This window comes from Acanthaster planci, linkage group LG20, assembly GCF_054643075.1.
Source record: "Acanthaster planci isolate LZ-2023a linkage group LG20, COTS_SCS, whole genome shotgun sequence".
Taxonomy (NCBI): domain Eukaryota; kingdom Metazoa; phylum Echinodermata; class Asteroidea; order Valvatida; family Acanthasteridae; genus Acanthaster; species Acanthaster planci.
In genome coordinates, this window is record NC_141796.1 from 4,732,802 (window position 1) to 4,750,608 (window position 17,807).

The 17,807-nt window shown below is 42.2% G+C and overlaps 1 protein-coding gene and 2 long non-coding RNA genes across 5 annotated transcripts; 1 reads left to right on the forward strand and 2 right to left on the reverse strand.

The window, feature by feature from the left end:
* Positions 1–52: 52 nt before the first annotated feature.
* Positions 53–5,355, reverse strand: LOC147795858 (uncharacterized). Its single transcript, XR_015423528.1, has 2 exons — positions 5,234–5,355; positions 53–1,249 (listed from the first exon to the last, which is right to left on the reverse strand). It is a non-coding gene; the product is annotated as an uncharacterized LOC147795858 (long non-coding RNA).
* Positions 5,356–5,426: 71 nt separating this feature from the next.
* Positions 5,427–15,880, forward strand: LOC110978034 (uncharacterized). 3 transcript variants are annotated; one of them, XR_015423526.1, is made up of 4 exons: positions 5,427–7,084; positions 8,766–8,986; positions 9,375–11,740; positions 14,470–15,880. It is a non-coding gene; the product is annotated as an uncharacterized LOC110978034 (long non-coding RNA). The 3 variants fall into 3 exon arrangements; XR_015423527.1 differs by lacking the exon at positions 14,470–15,880 and having other exon boundaries at positions 5,429–5,846; positions 9,375–10,585; XR_002598015.2 differs by lacking the exon at positions 14,470–15,880 and having other exon boundaries at positions 5,433–5,563; positions 9,375–10,585.
* On the reverse strand, positions 14,475–16,004 carry LOC110978033 (adenosine receptor A2a-like). Its single transcript, XM_022232670.2, has 2 exons — positions 15,924–16,004; positions 14,475–15,332 (listed from the first exon to the last, which is right to left on the reverse strand). Exon 2 carries the CDS (start codon positions 15,318–15,320, stop codon positions 14,475–14,477), a length of 846 nt encoding a protein of 281 aa, XP_022088362.1. The 5' UTR covers positions 15,321–15,332; positions 15,924–16,004.
* Positions 16,005–17,807: the final 1,803 nt, after the last annotated feature.

Below are 17,807 nucleotides of genomic sequence, written 5' to 3' on the forward strand. Positions count from 1 at the left end.
CCTGTGTTTAGTTTCAGCAGACCTTTGTTCATAAACTTCAAGGCAAGACACATTTTTATCTTGTTGTGACTTTCAGATAAAGCATTTATTATATTGGTGTCGGACGTACATTTTTTGTGTCGGACGTACACGTCCAAACTGACTTTTCAGAATAGAAGGTCATCAGTTCAAACCCAAGTTTGTCTCATTTTTCTACCTTCATGAAGGCTTTAGTCAACTTTCCAAACCAAAAGAAAATGCCAAGCCATACAAAAATCATCAAAAGCAACTAGAAAGGAATTGGATGATGGGGCATTCAGTGAAACAGTATGAAGGAAAATATTGTCTAGAAATATTTATGCAAATTTTGCTCATTTAAACAAGTCATGTAATGTCAAACATTCAAACGAAAAAAAGTTTTCCACAGTTGACAATCATTTAGATAAATAAATCAAATTAAAAGACAATTGCATACATGTACCTGTAAGATTTATGGGTCCTAGAACATGAAATTACACATTTTTGTATGACAAATGCTGCTTGTGTACTAAGTTGCAATTTTAAAGATTTCCAGTTCACACTTCTCAGGTTATAGTACACATGTAAAAAGAAGAAAAAGAAGCTAAATGAGTAGATGTTTATCCCCTTTTGGATGTCATCTCTCACCCCTACAGATATTTCAACTCTACTTCTGTGAAGCAGTTTGACAATTGGTGAGGGAGACCAACCGATATATGCAGATCAGACACAATCTGTAGAATCCGCTAACTCTCAGTGTACTTGGATTCTAACGGATGTTCCTGAAGTGATGGCCTTTGTCGCACTGCTACTCTTGATGGGCATCAACAAAAGGCCTAGCCACGCGATGTACTGGTCCAGGTGCGAAGTTCTTTGAAGTCCTTTGTACCACAGCAGACTACTCTCCCCGTGACAAACTGTCTAAAGTTCGTCTGCTACTGGACATTGTAGTTCCGTTGTTTCCGAGCATCTATGAGCCCAGACGAAACCTCTCACTGGATGAAACTATGATAAAGTTTAATGGCCGAATCGGTTTTAAACAGTACATACCACGCAAGTCGGCCAAATATGGCTTGAACTGTTTTTCTTTGAACGAGTCTCAACCGGTTACACATGTGACGGGGGGAGGGTGTTTACAGAATCCAAGGCTCCATCAGACCAAATCATCCCGCATTCTGTTGCGTGCGCTGAAGCCAACCGTCTACCCAACCTTGCAGCACCAGGCCAAGTTTTCGTCGACCAACTGAAAGGACTGGGAAACAAGGGACATGTTGTTTTCATGGACGATTGGTACAATAGCCTTGCTATTATCCCGGAAGAAGTAGGCAAGGCCAAAAACGAAACTGTGTTGTTTGCAGTACGAGAACCCAACGTAAACAGACTGGAATGGCTTGTAAGACTTGCCAGAAACCAACGTGTCTAATGCCATGCTTTGAAACATTCAGTGTGCGTTAACATAGACTGTGGTAGTTTAGATTGCGCCCCCCTTCAACCACCCCCATCCCCCTTCCAATGTTGCAGTGGATCGCCATGGTCGCGCACCAGCCTTTAACGCAACTCAGGCTCCTGCCACCCCCGCCCAATTCCTCGCTTCTCCTCTTCAACTTCACCATCCCCCCATTGCAATGGACCGCCATGGGCGCTTACCAGCCTTTTTAACGCAGCATGGATGAGGGGCGGGGGCCACGGGGTGTGGAGGGTGGGAGCAAAGGCCTTCAAGAAATCTGAGCGGAAACTCATGTGCCATAAATGTGGTGCCATCTGCAATCAGTCTTGTTGTAGATAAGAATAAATGTAGCACACCCCTGAATAAAAGCAGTTTATTCCTGTAATTTCATCAATGGTTCTTCATGATTTGAAGAGAGTTCCATGTACGAAGTTCACTCATTTTCATATTCAGTTATCAATTACTTACCAGAAATCAGTTAGAGGTCTGGAAAGTCCATTTTAGCAGCGACAGAGTATAAGCTTTTTCAATGAAAACACAATATTTCAGACCAGTCTCCGAGGGTTTGTGCAAAGGGTGTAAAATGAACTTCGTTTATGGAAATCGTTCCCATGCTTTTTACCAAAACAACTTCAGTACTATTCTCCCTATTAGATATTACTATTAGTCAACGGGGTGTCATTGCAAGAGTAGCCTTTCATGATGTCGACTGGTGAGGGCGCTATACTTCAAAACTTGCTTAATTTGTCTGGTAAACAAAGGGAACTTGCATGTAAAATAGTCTGGTAAGGAACCCTTAAATGATCAAAGCGGTCTTGGGGCTGATGGGGTTAAATGGGCTGTGTCTGAGGAGTTCAGAGAGTACCTATAAGGGAGGAAAACTGTGGTTTGGACAGATAATAACCCTGTATCGCGTATTCAAACTGTACGCGTGCCCATGCAACATCTGCTGTCTTTCCAACCTTTAGAGTGGTTAGCAATCGATTTTCTCAAACTTGACAAGGGAAAAAGCAATATTGAGGATGTCCTCGTCATTGCAGACTCTTTTACTAAGTTTGCAGTAGCAGTGCCCTGCAGGGTTTAGAAAGCATCCACAAAAGTGGCCCGGACATTAAGGGACCATTGGTTTGTTCGGTATGGGGTCAAAATGCAGTTGTATTCGGATAGTGGCCGAAATTTTGAGGGCAATGTAATCCAGGAATTGTGCAAATTGTATGGAGTCCGCAAGACAAGGACAACCCCATATCATGCCCGAGGAAACGCTAAGACAGTGCGTTTCAACAATACGCTATGTGGGTTAAGCAAATCAGTCGATCGTAAGAATGTAGTTCTTAAGAATCGTAGTAAATGGCCAGATTAGTATATCTGGCCCTTATTTGGTTTTCATATATAATTCCACACTACACAGCGTGACCGGAATTACTCCGCACACGCTTATGTTTGGCCGTGAGCTAGTGATACCACTAGATCAGCTGATAAGCCTCACTCTTCCAACTGGAATGAGAGCATTGTGCAGCAACAGGCTAACTCATCCAAGAAGCACATCGGTTGGCGAAGCAACGTTTACTTAAAGCAGCGCAGGCGAGCAAGCGCCGTTATGACAAGCGCGTGCACAAGAGTTTCCTTTCTGTTGGTAGTCGGGGACTCTTGAAAGCATGCGCGTTCACATATAGGCAAAAGTTGGCAAACACTTATGGTGAATTGCAATATATCATGGTGAAGCGTAACCAGGAGGGGAATCTGTATGCTGTGAGATGGGGTGCCCTACAGTGGGTCAATCGGAAGATGCTCGTCCTTGATACTAGGGGGAGTCTGCTGAGACTAACTTGGGTACGCCTCCTTTCAACCTACCCTTCATGGAAGGTGATGACAAAATTGGGGCCGAACGCGTTTCTTCCTCTGATGAATATGATTGGACAGTTGTCCCCTCATCTGACAGTAAAACTCCAAGCTCGCAGCCTGTGGACACACCTGTAAATAAGGATTCTCCAAAAAAAGACAAATTCTTGTGGACCACCGATTCATCGATGAAAACCAGTTCTTCATCGCCAAGTGCCTCGGTACTTGCTCCATCCCCTGCACCTGATACGCTCCTAAGACGCTCCGAACATCTTCGGCAGAAGCGTTTTGGCTACTGGCCGAATGGTATTACCTGACTGTGATGTATATTAAATTGGTGATGGTTTTGAAAGTTTCAAATTCCTTCGCCGTAATGTAAGTGGCACATAGCTTTGCCTGCTCACCCGTTGCAGGACAGGCTGAGTTCCGACCCGTGCAAGTTATTCACTATTGTTGTGAATAGGAGCTAATTATTAGGACATACATGTAGGTGTATATGGACTTAAGTCGAAGCTTCTTATGTAAGATAGTTTGGGAGGAGATTTGCCTGCCTGAGGGACTGGCCCTGTGCCATATCTTATACCATTTGTTTCTTGCTTTTTGTATTGTTTACAGTTACTGTGAAGACTCCCACCTAGTGGTTGTCCCAGATTTGTTTAATAGGACTATTGAGTCAAGAAGGGATTCCATCTGCCGCATGATTGTCACTTGCATATCATCTGCATCCTTCACCCTTAAAACAACCTAGTCAAAATGTTTGCGTGTGGGAAGGAAATGCTAGGTCTCCTTCATCAGCACGGTTACCCTCCGGTTATCACAGACGCTGCCTTCAATGCCGTATCTTCAATCCCGCGCGAAACGGCTCTGAAACCCACCGGGGCCAAGCAACGTGATCGCGTCCCCCTTCTACTCACATACCACCCTCGAAACATCCTGGTACGTAATGTTCTTCTCAAACATTTTCGTACATCGGTAATGAGGCGGCCACAGCTTCCATTTTCGCCGAACCCCCAATTTGCGCGTTTAGGCGCGATCGTTCTGTCGGGGACATGGTTGTACGTTCCCAGTTGGGTTCCGTCTCACCGTTAAAAGCAGGCAGCACTTCCCCTTGTCAGCGCCCCAGATGTAACATCTGCCCCTACATAGTTAACAGCCCGTCGGTCGTCGGCCCCCACGATAGCTACAGAATATGTGGGGATTATAAATGCATTACTAGTAATGTGGTTTATTGCATTACATGTCGTCGGTGTGGTAAACTGTACACCGGAGAGACCAAGCGTCGCCTCGGTGACCGCTTCGCGGAACACTTGCGCAGTGTTCGCCAGCAAACACCTGGTTTCACTGTTGCGCAGCACTTTTGCGCGCCGCCACATTCCCTCGGTGACGTAAGCGTCTGCATTCTGCGGAAAGCATCATCTGATGTACAGCGTGCGGAACTGGAGCAGCGCGTCATTTTCGAACTTGGAACGCTGCATCCAGGGGGAATGAACGTGGATTTTTCCGCGTTCATTCAGAACTGAATCTGCTTGCCCTGAAGAAGGTATTCAATTACATATTTCAGAGCACTGATTTGAAATTATGTTCTTGTCAATATTCTGATCACAGTGCTACACAGCCCTTCCATATTAGTTGAGAACATAGAGTTGGATATTATTATATCCAACTCTATGGTTGAGAAATATTGTTCCGTTGTTCAAAGGTCGAGAATATGCAGCGCGTTGGTGTGCACTTGGCTTGAACTTGAAAACAAAGCAGTCACTGTGCTTCGCGCGCATGTGTTTCTATGCAACCTTTACCCCATGGGCTGCGTGCGCGTTCCTTCACTAGCCTGGTTGTGCAGAATTCGAAAATGATGCTAACTGGCAGTCTAGGATGAAAGTGAGAATGGGATTGCGAGGCACTTTATAAGCCAAATCAATAGGAATAAGAAAATTAAAAAGTAGTGCTCACCAACGTGAAGAGCCAAATTTTCGACCCTACTGGGTCTTTGTCAAGGCTTAGAATGCTGGTCTTATGCTTCGAAGTCCACATTCAACCCAGCAGGCGTCACTGTCCACAGCCTGAATATTGCGCGTTGTTCTTTCTCGATGCGCTCGGCGTCAGAGGTTGCCCGGGTGAGGACGCAAATGCGCACGTCGTCAAGTGTGTGTGTTAGCATGTTGAAATGGCACGCCACCAGTTATCCCGGTCCTTCCGGATACTGCAGAGGTGGTTGACGAATCTGTCGCCCAGTCGACGTTTAGTTTATCCGATGTATGAGCAGGAGAGGCAGTATACCACGTTAGTGGAAGTATACCTCTTGGTGTGAAACTACCCCTGGGTCCGACGTTAAGAGGGGGTTGTGTAGGTAGTTGCAGGTGATACAGCGGGGACTATGGCAAGGGTGGGTTCCTGGATTGGAAGTAGGTGCGAGTGGATGGTGGAACTAACAAACACAGTCCCGAGGGAGCGGCCACTGCTAAACGCCCAAGGTGGATCAGGAGATGCGGGAGGTCATGGGGTCAGCTCTAAGTTTGTTGGCGTGCTTGTGGGCAATGCTACAAACCTGCTTGTTAAAGGGGTGGTAAGTTAGTGTCAACGGCACCTGGGATTGGTTCCGCTTAGGTGACGGTGTCAGTGCTTCGTCACTGGTCTTCCTGACCACCCTCTGGAGTGTGGACATGACAACTTCTTCGGGGTAACCCCTCCTGAGGAAAAAAATGAGTCATATCTACGGATGGGCGGTTGAATTCAGCGTCTTCGTTACAGATCCGTCTCAGTCGTAGAAATTGTAAGGGATGGAATTCTCGCAAGAACGTGGACGTGACAAGTCATATTAGAGGCTTGTAGGTTTGTAGGTTTGTAGAAGACTGTGGTGAAAATCTTGTCTCTGTCGAGTAGTATGTCAAAAAGGTACACTATCTTCAGAGACTTGTGTGGTGAACTAAGCTAGGTGAAACGATTGAACGAACCTACTGAAGGAGTCCAGTTCAATCTTGGTGCAGCAAGCGACCCCGACAATACTTTCGACGCATCTCTTGTATAGAAGAGGGAATGGGCCCGTGTAAGCGTCGAAGGGTTGTGTTTTAATGTAGCCAAGAAGCAAGCGTAACTGAGTCCCATACGCGTGCCAATGTTGCCTCTGTTGAATGAAGTAACGATCTCCAAAGACAGTTATTCAGCTTGAGAACCAGCTCTCCCAAGCGGACCAGAGTCATTGACTAGGGTGTGGGGTCCCATCTAAGCTCAAGGAAGTACTGGCACCAGCCCGTCGTTGTGAGGTATAGAAGTGTAGAGTGACTTGAAATTCATGGTAAACAAGTACTTGTGGTAAGACGGTGGAAAACTGACATCACAGAACAAGCGGAACGCATCAGCCGTGTCTTTGACGAAGGATGGAAGAGACCAAGTGGCTCAGGATGGCGTCCAAATATTGAGACATCAATTCAGTAGGACAGCTAAATGCAGAGATGATAGGACAACCAGGATTACCAGGCTTGTGGGTTTTAGGAAGTAGGTAGAAACGGCCTGAATGAGGTGAGGAAGCTTCAAGTTTCTTGGCGTTTGAAGGAAGTGCACCTGAACGAATCATTTCGTCGATAGCGTCGACAACCATCTTTTGGTGTAATTCTGTGACGTCATGGTATACTTCTTTGTAAGCGGAACTCACAGAAAGTTACCGTTCTGCTTCCTGCAAGTACAAGCCACACCTGCAGACAACAGTAGTTCCTCCTCTGTCGGCCCTCTTGATGACAATAGAGCGGTTCTGACAGAGCGAGTGAATGGCCTGGCGTTCTTCAGTCGAGATGTTCGAGTAGGCAGGTGTATAGAAATTTAAGTTGTGTACTTCGTTTCTACAGCTGTCGATCGCGTGATAAAGAGTGCTGTTACGGCCTCAGGGAGGACACAATTTAGATTTTCTACGCCAAATTTTGTCCAAAGGGTCAACTGGAGTTTTATCATTTTGAGCACTCATATGCTCAGCGGCAGGATTATCGCTGGAATTAGGTGCGGCTGGCGTCGATGTACTTGGTTCCTCAGCACTCACATGATGGAAGTACTCTTTTAGGCGAAGACGGCAAAAGAAATCTTTGGTGTCTTTTTGGGTGTTTGTCAATCATGTCGGGCAGCGTTTAAAGAGCACCTCCAAGGGAAACATGTTTTCTCTTGTTTTATCTGTTCAAATAAACATGGAAGAACCGAATCAAACGCAGTGCCATTTGTCTTCAGAGCTCAACCGTATTAAACTAAAACGGCCTTTTCAGTTCATGCCAAGATGCAAGTTCTGAGTGTAGATTGCGTCATTCGGAGAAAACAAAGGGAACCCTAGCTCGCCCTGTGTTCGTAGTGGATAAACCCTCGTGCATGCCGAACAGTGCATGTAGCCATTGTTTGTAGCCACAGTTTGGAAATATTGTTCCTTTTTTCAAAAGCCCGGACACCTATCCAGTGTCATAGAGCTATATATAAATGTATAATTATGCACTGCACACGAATATTGCCGTGACATTTTTAATCGGATTTTATCGGTACCGGTGCGCACGAGAGGTGCTGGCTTCAGAGCCATGGACTCACTTAACACTGGCTGAATTAAGGGAACGACTTTTCAATTTATCTGAACCTGTTCATCGAAAGACAGCCATCGAAAGACATGCATACCAAATTAGACGACCTTACTCGAATGTTACTGAAACATTCGTTTTAAAATAATCAGCTACGGCAGTAATAAACATGTGCCATTGCTCTGTACATGCGTGCCTTATTCAAAAGACGCACTGTCATTAGCGTGTATTGTACTCATAGATAAAAAGATTAATGTTCATTTCAGACAGGCGTTCTAGCGTCGCACCGAAACAAATAGAATCGGGTCGACCCAATTAAATTTTGATTTCAGACAGGCGAACTTAATACACTGGAGAAATTATGCCAACAAACGAACACACGATCTTAGCAACAAGTACATGCAAGTAGGCATTGCGCAACACTTTTTTTCGGATCAGCAGCTGTGCGTGCCTTTTTCTTGACCCAACTAATTGGCGACATACGACAGAAATTATGGAAGTCAATAGACAAATTTTGCTCCGGGTTTTAGCAGAAAGAGCAAAGCGAAGGAAACTGCAAGCCACTGCAAACTATGCTGTGGCCAGGAGAAGACGGATAATCAGCGTGTTTGTTGTTCGCTATGTTGCTGCTAGCTGACAGATTTGCTGTCACGACACACCGTCGATGTCGCCGATTGGGTTGACACTGTAGCTAGTTCGATTATGTTTGGAGTAATTATTCGGATATGAGATTCAAGCAAACGTTCAGGTAAAAAGAACAATTGAAGAATTCCAAGTGACCGGAAGTGGAGTTTTTAAAATTATTTCCCTTTTTTGAAAGATTTTACTCAGACAGAATTTGTTATGAATATCAAAATCTAAAAGGTCCAGTTGGGTTCAGAGACATATAATCAATTTGAGGCAAAATAAATTTTCATAATCATTTTTTAAATGATTTACAGGTATTTTGGAGATTTTGACGAAAACGCCATCTCTGGACAGTATGAATTCAGCATCAAACAGCTCTTTGGCACAAAGCCATTTCTGTCTTGGTCCATTAAACCACTTTGTGCTCTGTCATCTGTGATGAAACTGGATTTCCTGATGTTATACGCAAGAGGACATCATGATGAAACGGAAGATGGTTACCATTTACCAATTTATGTTGACTTACTTTTGAAAAGTATGGCAGTTAACATTGTTACTGAATTAAATTAAATTGAACAATGCCAAAGACATCTAACACAGAAAATTGGAATTTTCTTCCCTTTATTGCATGAAGATTTTCTGATGAAAGTTTTCAACTTGAAATTGAAAATTGTGCCTTGCACCTTGGCCTATATACATGTAATTTTGAACACAACTACTTGTTTTCGAAAATTTGCTCTTTCAAACTGATTTTAGTAGCGGGAAGTGGGGTAAAATCATTACATTTTTGTTCTCAATCTCTTGTAAGAAAATGAGCAAGGCATGATGTCAATTTATGTGTAAATGCTGTTCTTACTAATGTGATCAGTGTTATGCTTACTAATGTGATCAGTGTCATGCATGACTTTTCTCTTTTGATACAGGGTCTCACGCACAACATTCACATACATTCTGGAGCGTATTCGTCATCAGTTGGAGAAAGAAACAATTGCAGAAGACCCCGTATCACCAGAGTGCAGATTGGCAGTGCGTCTCTATCGTCTTGGGAGAGGGGACTATTACTTCACCATATCACAGCTGACCGGGATAGGCCTCTCAACTATTTCTGACATCGTGTCAGAGGTTACACGGACAATTGGGGATGTCTTTTGGGATGAATGTGTCAGTAGAAAGTGTCCTCAAACCAAGGAAGAACTGAGAGAAAAATGATAAACATGGAAGAGCTCTGGCAGTTTCCATATGCCTGGGCAGCCATTGATGGCTACCATACACCAGTCATGAGTCCTCCGGGTGGTCCAGCATCAAAAAAGGAGTATATATATATAAGTCTCATATTCTTTTTCCTTTTGAAATCTTTTAATTCCAGATTTTGTTTTGTCATACAGCCTTGCACTCTGCCACCAGTTTCTTGAATTTTGACCGCATTTGTTTTACATCAAATGTTATCTCGTCAGCGCATCTTTCTTGACATCTCTTCTCTAAAGAGGCCAATATGTTTGTGTTTATTACAGCATTGGCTTTGTTCTCCGTATTTTGACAGATTAGCTTGTTTTGGTAGTGTTCGTTGTTAACCACAATATCTATAAAGTCCTCAACGATATCTTGCTTCCACTCAGCTCTTCAGCCAGGTCTTCTTTTACGCTGTGAATAAAGTCCAGTTGTTATCTGTTCTTCATCTTCTTCGTCGTCGTCTTCAAAATCCTGTCATGACATCCCCAAAGAGAGAAACAAACGAAATATACAGATATTGTTTTAGTGCATTGATCAGCTCAATGCAAAAGCCCACATCCGTGTAGAATTACAAAATTATACGAAAAAATGTATCTTTGACATTATCCAATTTCATTCTGCAGAAAAGTGCAATTACATTCAGATAGTACAAAGGGAAAATGGTTTGTCCAACACTGAGGCATGGCAGAATGACAATTTTGTTGGCTTTGTTCTTAGCAATGAAAAAATATGGAAAGAGTTCTATAAATGGACAAAACTTGAGGACAAACCTATAATACTTGTCTGAAAACTCTTTTTCTAAGTAAACACTTCGGAATTTTTCCCCTAAATTTCATTTTGGGGACATGCTATTGTGGCAGATCTAGAAATGAGTTTGTTATTAAATACATGTCTTTTCATTGGAGTGGTTTCCCAGTAAAAATACAATTTTTTTATTTAGAGTTGCTCTGTATTTTTCTGTTAGTGTTTCCCCTGTAAATTTAAAAATATAAAATTTTTAAGGAAAATTATTGTTGTCCATATATGGATCTCTTGCCCAAAAATATTATTAATATCAAATCGTGTTCAGTTTTTACAATTAATTTTGCTCAAACTCAAAGGAAAACAAGCTCGGTGCGCAAGGAGGGCTGCTATAACTTAAAGTACAATATATCTGTGGAAGAGTCAAGATTATGCTGAGCACAAATCACGATCAATGCACGTAACTCAGTGCACGTAAGTGCACGCGGAGTGGGCTTGGTTTAAAGTGAAGTGACGGATAGCTTTATGTAAAATATGCAGTTCCAAGTGAAGCACACACTACGCACTGCATATCTAATGAAGTATCCGACATTATCGACATTGACGACTTGATAGTGTTTTCTACATCAGCAAGAAACGAAGACTGTCTTGGGAATTTAAAATACAAGTTGTTGGTGTGAGAAGGTCGTTATTAGAGGAGTCATTCCAAGCAAGTGTGTTCGTAGAGAATGAAGAACGGTACTGGTAGGTCGGCCGAATGATTTTCCGACCACAGTGTCTGAGGAAAGTTAACAGTGGAATCTGTACGCACAGCCGTTCGTCTACAAGCTAGCGTCTTCAAAGAAAAGGCAGAAGGAAGTTTTTTTTTCTGAATCCACAGTCCATTTTTTCATCCACAAAAAATTCTCAACCATCTGAAGGTGCGTTTACTGTTGACCTTTTGATAAAGTCCTCAATATACATGTCCGCGGGGTTGGGAAAGGTTGCTCCTTCCTCTGGATGCCCCACTTACCAGGTCTTGAAAACAAGTTTTGCAAACGTAGAGTTAACTTTCTTCAGACTTCGAACGTCGGGGTCGATCTTTTCCAACAATCCAGAATCGTTCCAAGTGTAACATTACACGACGTGACATGCCAATTTTCCATTTTAATCTTTCGATCCATGCATAAAAACAATGCTCTGAAATTATTGCATCACACAAGAGGAAAACGTAAAATCTCCTTTTTATTATTTATTTCCATGTACTCTACAAGACGAGCGACAGCAAGTATCGGTCGGGAGGTGCCTCTCAAGGAAGACCCAGACATTTGCTGTTTCGGTTGGTATGACCTCTGAGATCGTTTTTGCCATAAATCACCTTCAAACAGTCAAACTTAGAATTTCCTTGGCTCTGCAGCAAATGTTAAAAAGCGTGCTTTTCCCTTGTGGTGCACAATTTTAATAGTAGGCCTACTCGCGTTAGATATACTATAAGCATGATAAAGATAGCATCATAGTAAAAAAATCAATTTTGTCAAATCAACAATGACTCTAAATGACATGAATAACAAGTTCTTTCTCCTTTGATATTAAGTATACAAAGATGCTATGCCTACGTGACTGTACAAATTCAAATTCAACTCAGTTTGTTGTAAGCAATCCGTGTCCAGGGGCGTAGCGACCGGGCGTGTGAGTGGAGCGGCATCCGTAATAAATAATTATAGAGCGTCGATCGGCAAATGAATCCAAAATTGGTACATGAACGAAATACGTTGGCCGTCGGCATTTCCCCCCTAGGCGTGAAATGCAGCGTACAGCGGATTTCCATTGTACGCGACACGAGGTTAGGGAACAAGTTACTAGTTGACTGGCTGCACGGCCTATGTTGCATATATAACCGTTAACCCTTTATTAAAATATTAAATGATAATCATATCCCGAGCTAACCGAGACACATTAAGGATGATCAAAACTTTGCAGAATATTCCGAATGCGAAAACTGACACAGATGTCCACACTCCACACAAAAGAGATAATTATCTAATTCATATACATTTTATGACGAGGGTTCATTGCAATCATTTATATGTCCCTGCGTAGGTTTTATTAGAATGACAGATAACGATTTCTTTGGATTTAATATCACCAAAGACCAGAATCAAGTTTGTTATCAATTACGCTTCAACCAGACTTTTTCATATTCTCACCTTGTCACGCCCTACGGCTATATACAACATGTCGTGTTTTGTATGTGTTCTGAAGCAGTATTTTACTTACGAAAACTTCAAATTCTTTCGACTTGTCCACATAATATTAATAATGTTACAACTATAACGTCACAATATCACATAAAATTAGCTTGATCATTGTTTCATAGTAGGCCTACCCACAACATTACGCTGCAGATTTAAGCAAGCCCAGTGTACTTTTTGTAATGATTTCAAATGTTCCATTGTAAGCTGATAAACATGATTTTCACCAACACATTTTTAAAGGGTCTTTATTAAAAAGGCTCATTATTTGTTACGATTACTTCAAGAAAAAAAGCATTTCTTACAAATCGATTACACTTAAAATGATCAAAACAAATGGGTAAAATAGTAGTATTCCAAATAACATTTTCTACAAATGTTGGGTAAAATGAGAAAAGTTTGCCCATTACTTCTTGAGGGAATCAACGCGGTCGGGTAATCTGTTTCAGTGCCCAACAGTTAGGCAATTCACCTTGTAGGCCTACCTAACGTTGGGCCAAAAATTGCCCAGCGTTTTTACAGGGTACTGTAATGAACGAAATAAACCCCTTTACCTTAATAGTTTCACTTGAAGAGTTACCGAGGTTTTGCCTTCACCGTTTACATTAAGATTACATTACAACGGATAGTATTACAGCCCTATGATGTACGGCTCATTGAACAAAGCGCAACAAGATCCGGCTACAACAGTGATATACTTGCGCCCATGTTTTGCACGTTTTTAAAATTGGAGAATGTCTTCGTCTGTTTCTGCAGAAATTCAGTGGTAGATGCACTAGATATGCACAATGACGTGGGTGCATTTTGGTCAAGTGTCGTTTGGAAGGGATCTTGAGATTTGTTAGCCTCCAATCAAGACAATTGCGGAGATGATGTTTTCTCACAAGAGCGATGTGCACAGCGTTTGACGACAAATTACTATTTGCTCTTCGCAGTCTACCGCCGCAACCGCCTTTACCGACGCGTTGTGATGTTTCATGATGAATAATTTAGTAGTTCGCACAATTCAAATAACAATCATTTATTTCAGGCAATTCAGGTCCGCAGGCTTCCAGCTGCGAGAATGCTTATCATCTATCTATACATAACAGATTTTCTAACCTGCGCAATCTGCGGAAATTAAAGAAATGCAAAATTGCTGAGTTTTAGTTTCTCTGTTGCCCGAAGATTTTAATTTTAATGTGAGCAGAGGTGCCATCACATTCACACTTGCTCAACTTGTCAGACACCCTTCCAAAGCTATTATCGGTGAGGAGAAAAGTTCTTAGCAGCTAAAGCGTGAGCATACCACTTGCACAGAAGCCATGTTCGCGCACCAGCGGCTCTTCATTCTGACCGTCCATTCAGGTATATGTCAACAATCTTATTGGCCGATACAAGATAACACATTGTCTCTGTAACCATGCAATGCTCATCTTTCTATTGAAATGGGGGGCATAAGCTCCGAAAAACGAGTTGGCAAAAGCAGTCGGTGGTCCATTGAATCACTTGCTAATATTTTCCAATCACTCTTATCGGGCAAAAATAATAATAAAAATAATAATAATAAAAAACTTTCAAAAAAGTGCACCCCTTTTCGATCAAGTTTTCCTTAATTGTTTTGTCGATCCTAGTGGAAATTTCACGGTTTTTTAAAGTGTTTTTACTTTTTTAGAGTGATTGTCACTCTTTTGGAGTGGCTTTATAATGGACCTTCTATTTTTGAGAGTGTGTTTTCACTCTGGTATTTAGATATGCCGTGCACCTTGAGACTGAAATCGAATAATAGCAGCGATTGCCTTAACTAAAGGGTGGGTCATATTTGTTATGCTTACAGGCTGCCTACATATGGGTTTGCGTGTTGACGGTGTCTAACTCCGTCTCGGCTTTGACTCGCTTGGGGCAAAACTTTGCCCGGAATTCTGCGAGACGCAACCAGTAAATGAACGGGTTAACGACGGAGCTCAGAAGCACGGCGGCAACGCTCCACTTGTGGACGACCAGGATGGTGTACTCTTGAGCCCATAGGCCCCCTCCTCTGAAAAATATCAAGATATTGACGCTGCAGAAAGGGATCTGACACACGCAAGATGTTATCAAGATGACAGTGAAGGTGATCATCAGTTGCCGAGTGCGGAGCAGACGGTCGCCCGTCTGATCATCGCGCGGAGCCGAAGCTTGAGCCTGTTTGTACTTTTTGATAGTCAGAAATACCACGCAGTAGAAAATCCCGGTGAGAAGTATCACAGTGAGGGACAAAAGGGGTCTGACAATCCAAAAAGTGTACTCCTGAACATACGTCAAGACCAGGAAGGTAGAGAGAGACAGGGCCCAAATGAAGAAGCAGTAGATTACCATACGACAACGTGTTACAATGGCGTCATAACGAGACGGCATAGTAATTGCAAGGAAATGATTTAAAGCAACTGACAGGACGCTCAGTTCAGCAGTGAATGCCGCTCCCCGCACCAGGGCAACTGGCGCTTTACCTGGGTGGACCTGTTGCACGATTGCTAGAATGGCAGAAGCAATGTCCGCAAGCACGAGATTAAGAATGAACCAATAGTATTTTCTACGGAGTGGCTTGGTCGTTGCGAAGACGGCAATCACCACCAGATTGCACGCAATTGCCACACCGCCGACCACCTCCACTGCGATTGTGGCAATATCCAGTGCGCCAAGAGCCATGGTAGGATTAACCTATTGGATAAAAATTCGTTAAAAGTACTCTTGGACTAGGCCAGCTTTGAGAACTTTTTCAAAACTCTCTTCGTACAACTCTTTGTTCTTCTCCAATGTTTGAAAATAAATTGACATCCTTTTGATGTCAAGAATACATGGAAAAGGACCCTTTGAAAATATTTCGTGTTTTAGCCATATTTCTTTGAAAGCAGAGGGCACCATTGAGAAAACAATATATTACATAAAAAGCAAAAAATACATCAAAGTACCATTTACAAAGAAAAGATTGAAAACAAACGTGCATTTTAAACTACTAGAGTGAACAAACTGTATTGCTCGGACCTTTAACATTTATATGCATGTAAAATCTGACAACAAGCCAACACAAGACAGCATTTTAACGATGGAGATGTATTACTCAGCAAACTTGTGCTTTCTACATCAAAATACTTAAGGTGTGCAATTTTTCCTTTCTGCTGATTAAACTTTTAGTAATTACTCAACATTCTGGTTAAGAAAGTTAAGTCTACACACCAGTTTTCAGTCAAAAGAAATGTCATCCCAAACTAGATGATTCTGTATTGCACTACCTTCTTGCATCGCACTTACTTGGTTCGCTGCTGTTTGAGGAAGGTCCACTGGTGAGAAGTTCTGTTGTGAAGTCCAGTAGCATGGGGCAGTGTATTTATAGACAACGGCACAGAGTGACGCAACTTGGCCAATTTAATGTATTCCTTATAGCTAGCGCCGGATCCAAGATTTTTGCCGTGGAGGTTCGGGCAATTTTGTGGGGGGGGGGCTGTCTTCATCACCATGACATACTGCTCTAAACTGCAAATGCGCCCAAACATGCACTTTGAATTAGATAATACCCGTAATTAGCAATCGACCAAACTCTGTAGTACAACTTGGCTGGCTTCCAAAATGCATAATTGAATAATCAGTCATCCTCGAGCGACCTTAATTTTTAGTACAGTTGTAAACATATGGTTGACTTTACAATTTTTAGTTTGCATACTCAGTCTGTAAATATCCATAGAGTTCAGTAATTAATGGTAATGGTTACACATGGTAATATAAATCTACCCTGTAAGAACGTTGGACAAAAAACTGCCCAATTTTGCCCAACCTTAGTACAATAGCCAAATTGCTGAACTGAAGCTCATACACTGGGTAATTATTACCAAACGGGCTTTGAAAAATACCTTTGCTCAAAATTAGGGTAAACGAGTTACTCAAAAGGTAGTTATTCACTACTGCACAACCATTGGTTTGCATAGTATGTCCAAGTGTTGGTAAAGTTTCTCAACAACTGGGGCAGTAATTTATTAAGCATTTAGTTTTCTTTATTTGTGGCGTAAAATTTAAGAACGGCTCGGTTTCAGTTGGTTCCTCGCTCCTCTGTATCCACTGTATCCAGGCGTACATATGACCTTGCACTCGTTGGCAAATTCTTGATTTTCCCATAAATTATTCGATAAACATCCAGCGCGAATGCTCACTGGTTGGGACTTTATATTGGCACAAAAAATATGTTCTTAATAAATGAATGCCGGAAATGTGGTTTGCTTTCACTCTTTAGTAGAAAACAACACAAAACGGTGAGCTCTTCCACATTAAAGTAAACACACATTTCAACCGGTTGCATAATTACACGCATGTCTATAACTCAAAGGAATTGGACCTAATTTGGGCATTCAGTGGATTGGGCGGTGGTACAAAATGTTAGACCGAGCATTTAGTACATGTATCGTGAGTTTACATGCGGTTGGCATACATGTAGACGGCTATGTATTTCATACACCGCGACCAAGCCTAGCCTAGCCAAATTCAGCGCCCACTAAACAACGCAAAACCTTTCTGTCTGTTAGACAGACGTGTATGTGCATCATGATTTCTTTTCAAAATAAGAAGTCGTAAATTTAAAAAACATGTTTTACCATTCCCACCAAAAATGAAATCGTCAATTACGGTGCCAAGGCCCCACTCCTCCAACAACCACAGGACTTGATGATCCGCCGCCGTTGCATTGAGATCTACAGATACAGGCCGATCATTCCTAAATTTGTGGATGTTTCAACCCTCTTGCGCAGTAAATGCCCATTCGCTGAGATATGTTACCTCACTTTTTACCCAGTAATTCGTGGATGGATTCATCAGAACAGCCGAACAAATTAATTGGGCAATATTTATTCAGCTATCTTGACTGAAACTGGGACCAACACTGGTCGTTTTATGGATTTATCCAACCATTTACACAATGGTCGAACAAAGAAAGCCCAAGAATTTGCCTTTAAAGTTTACCCAGTCGTACTAGTGTCTAGGTCTATACACGAACAATTCCTTGTCGTTTTGTTCAGAGTAGTTCTCTTCCTTATCTTGACATCAACGGTCACTGTAAAGTGTTTAAGAGCCTAATCTCCCCCCCCCCAAAAAAAAAATCTATCAACTTACTTTCCTAACTACCAGTAACATTCTGCTGATATACATTAT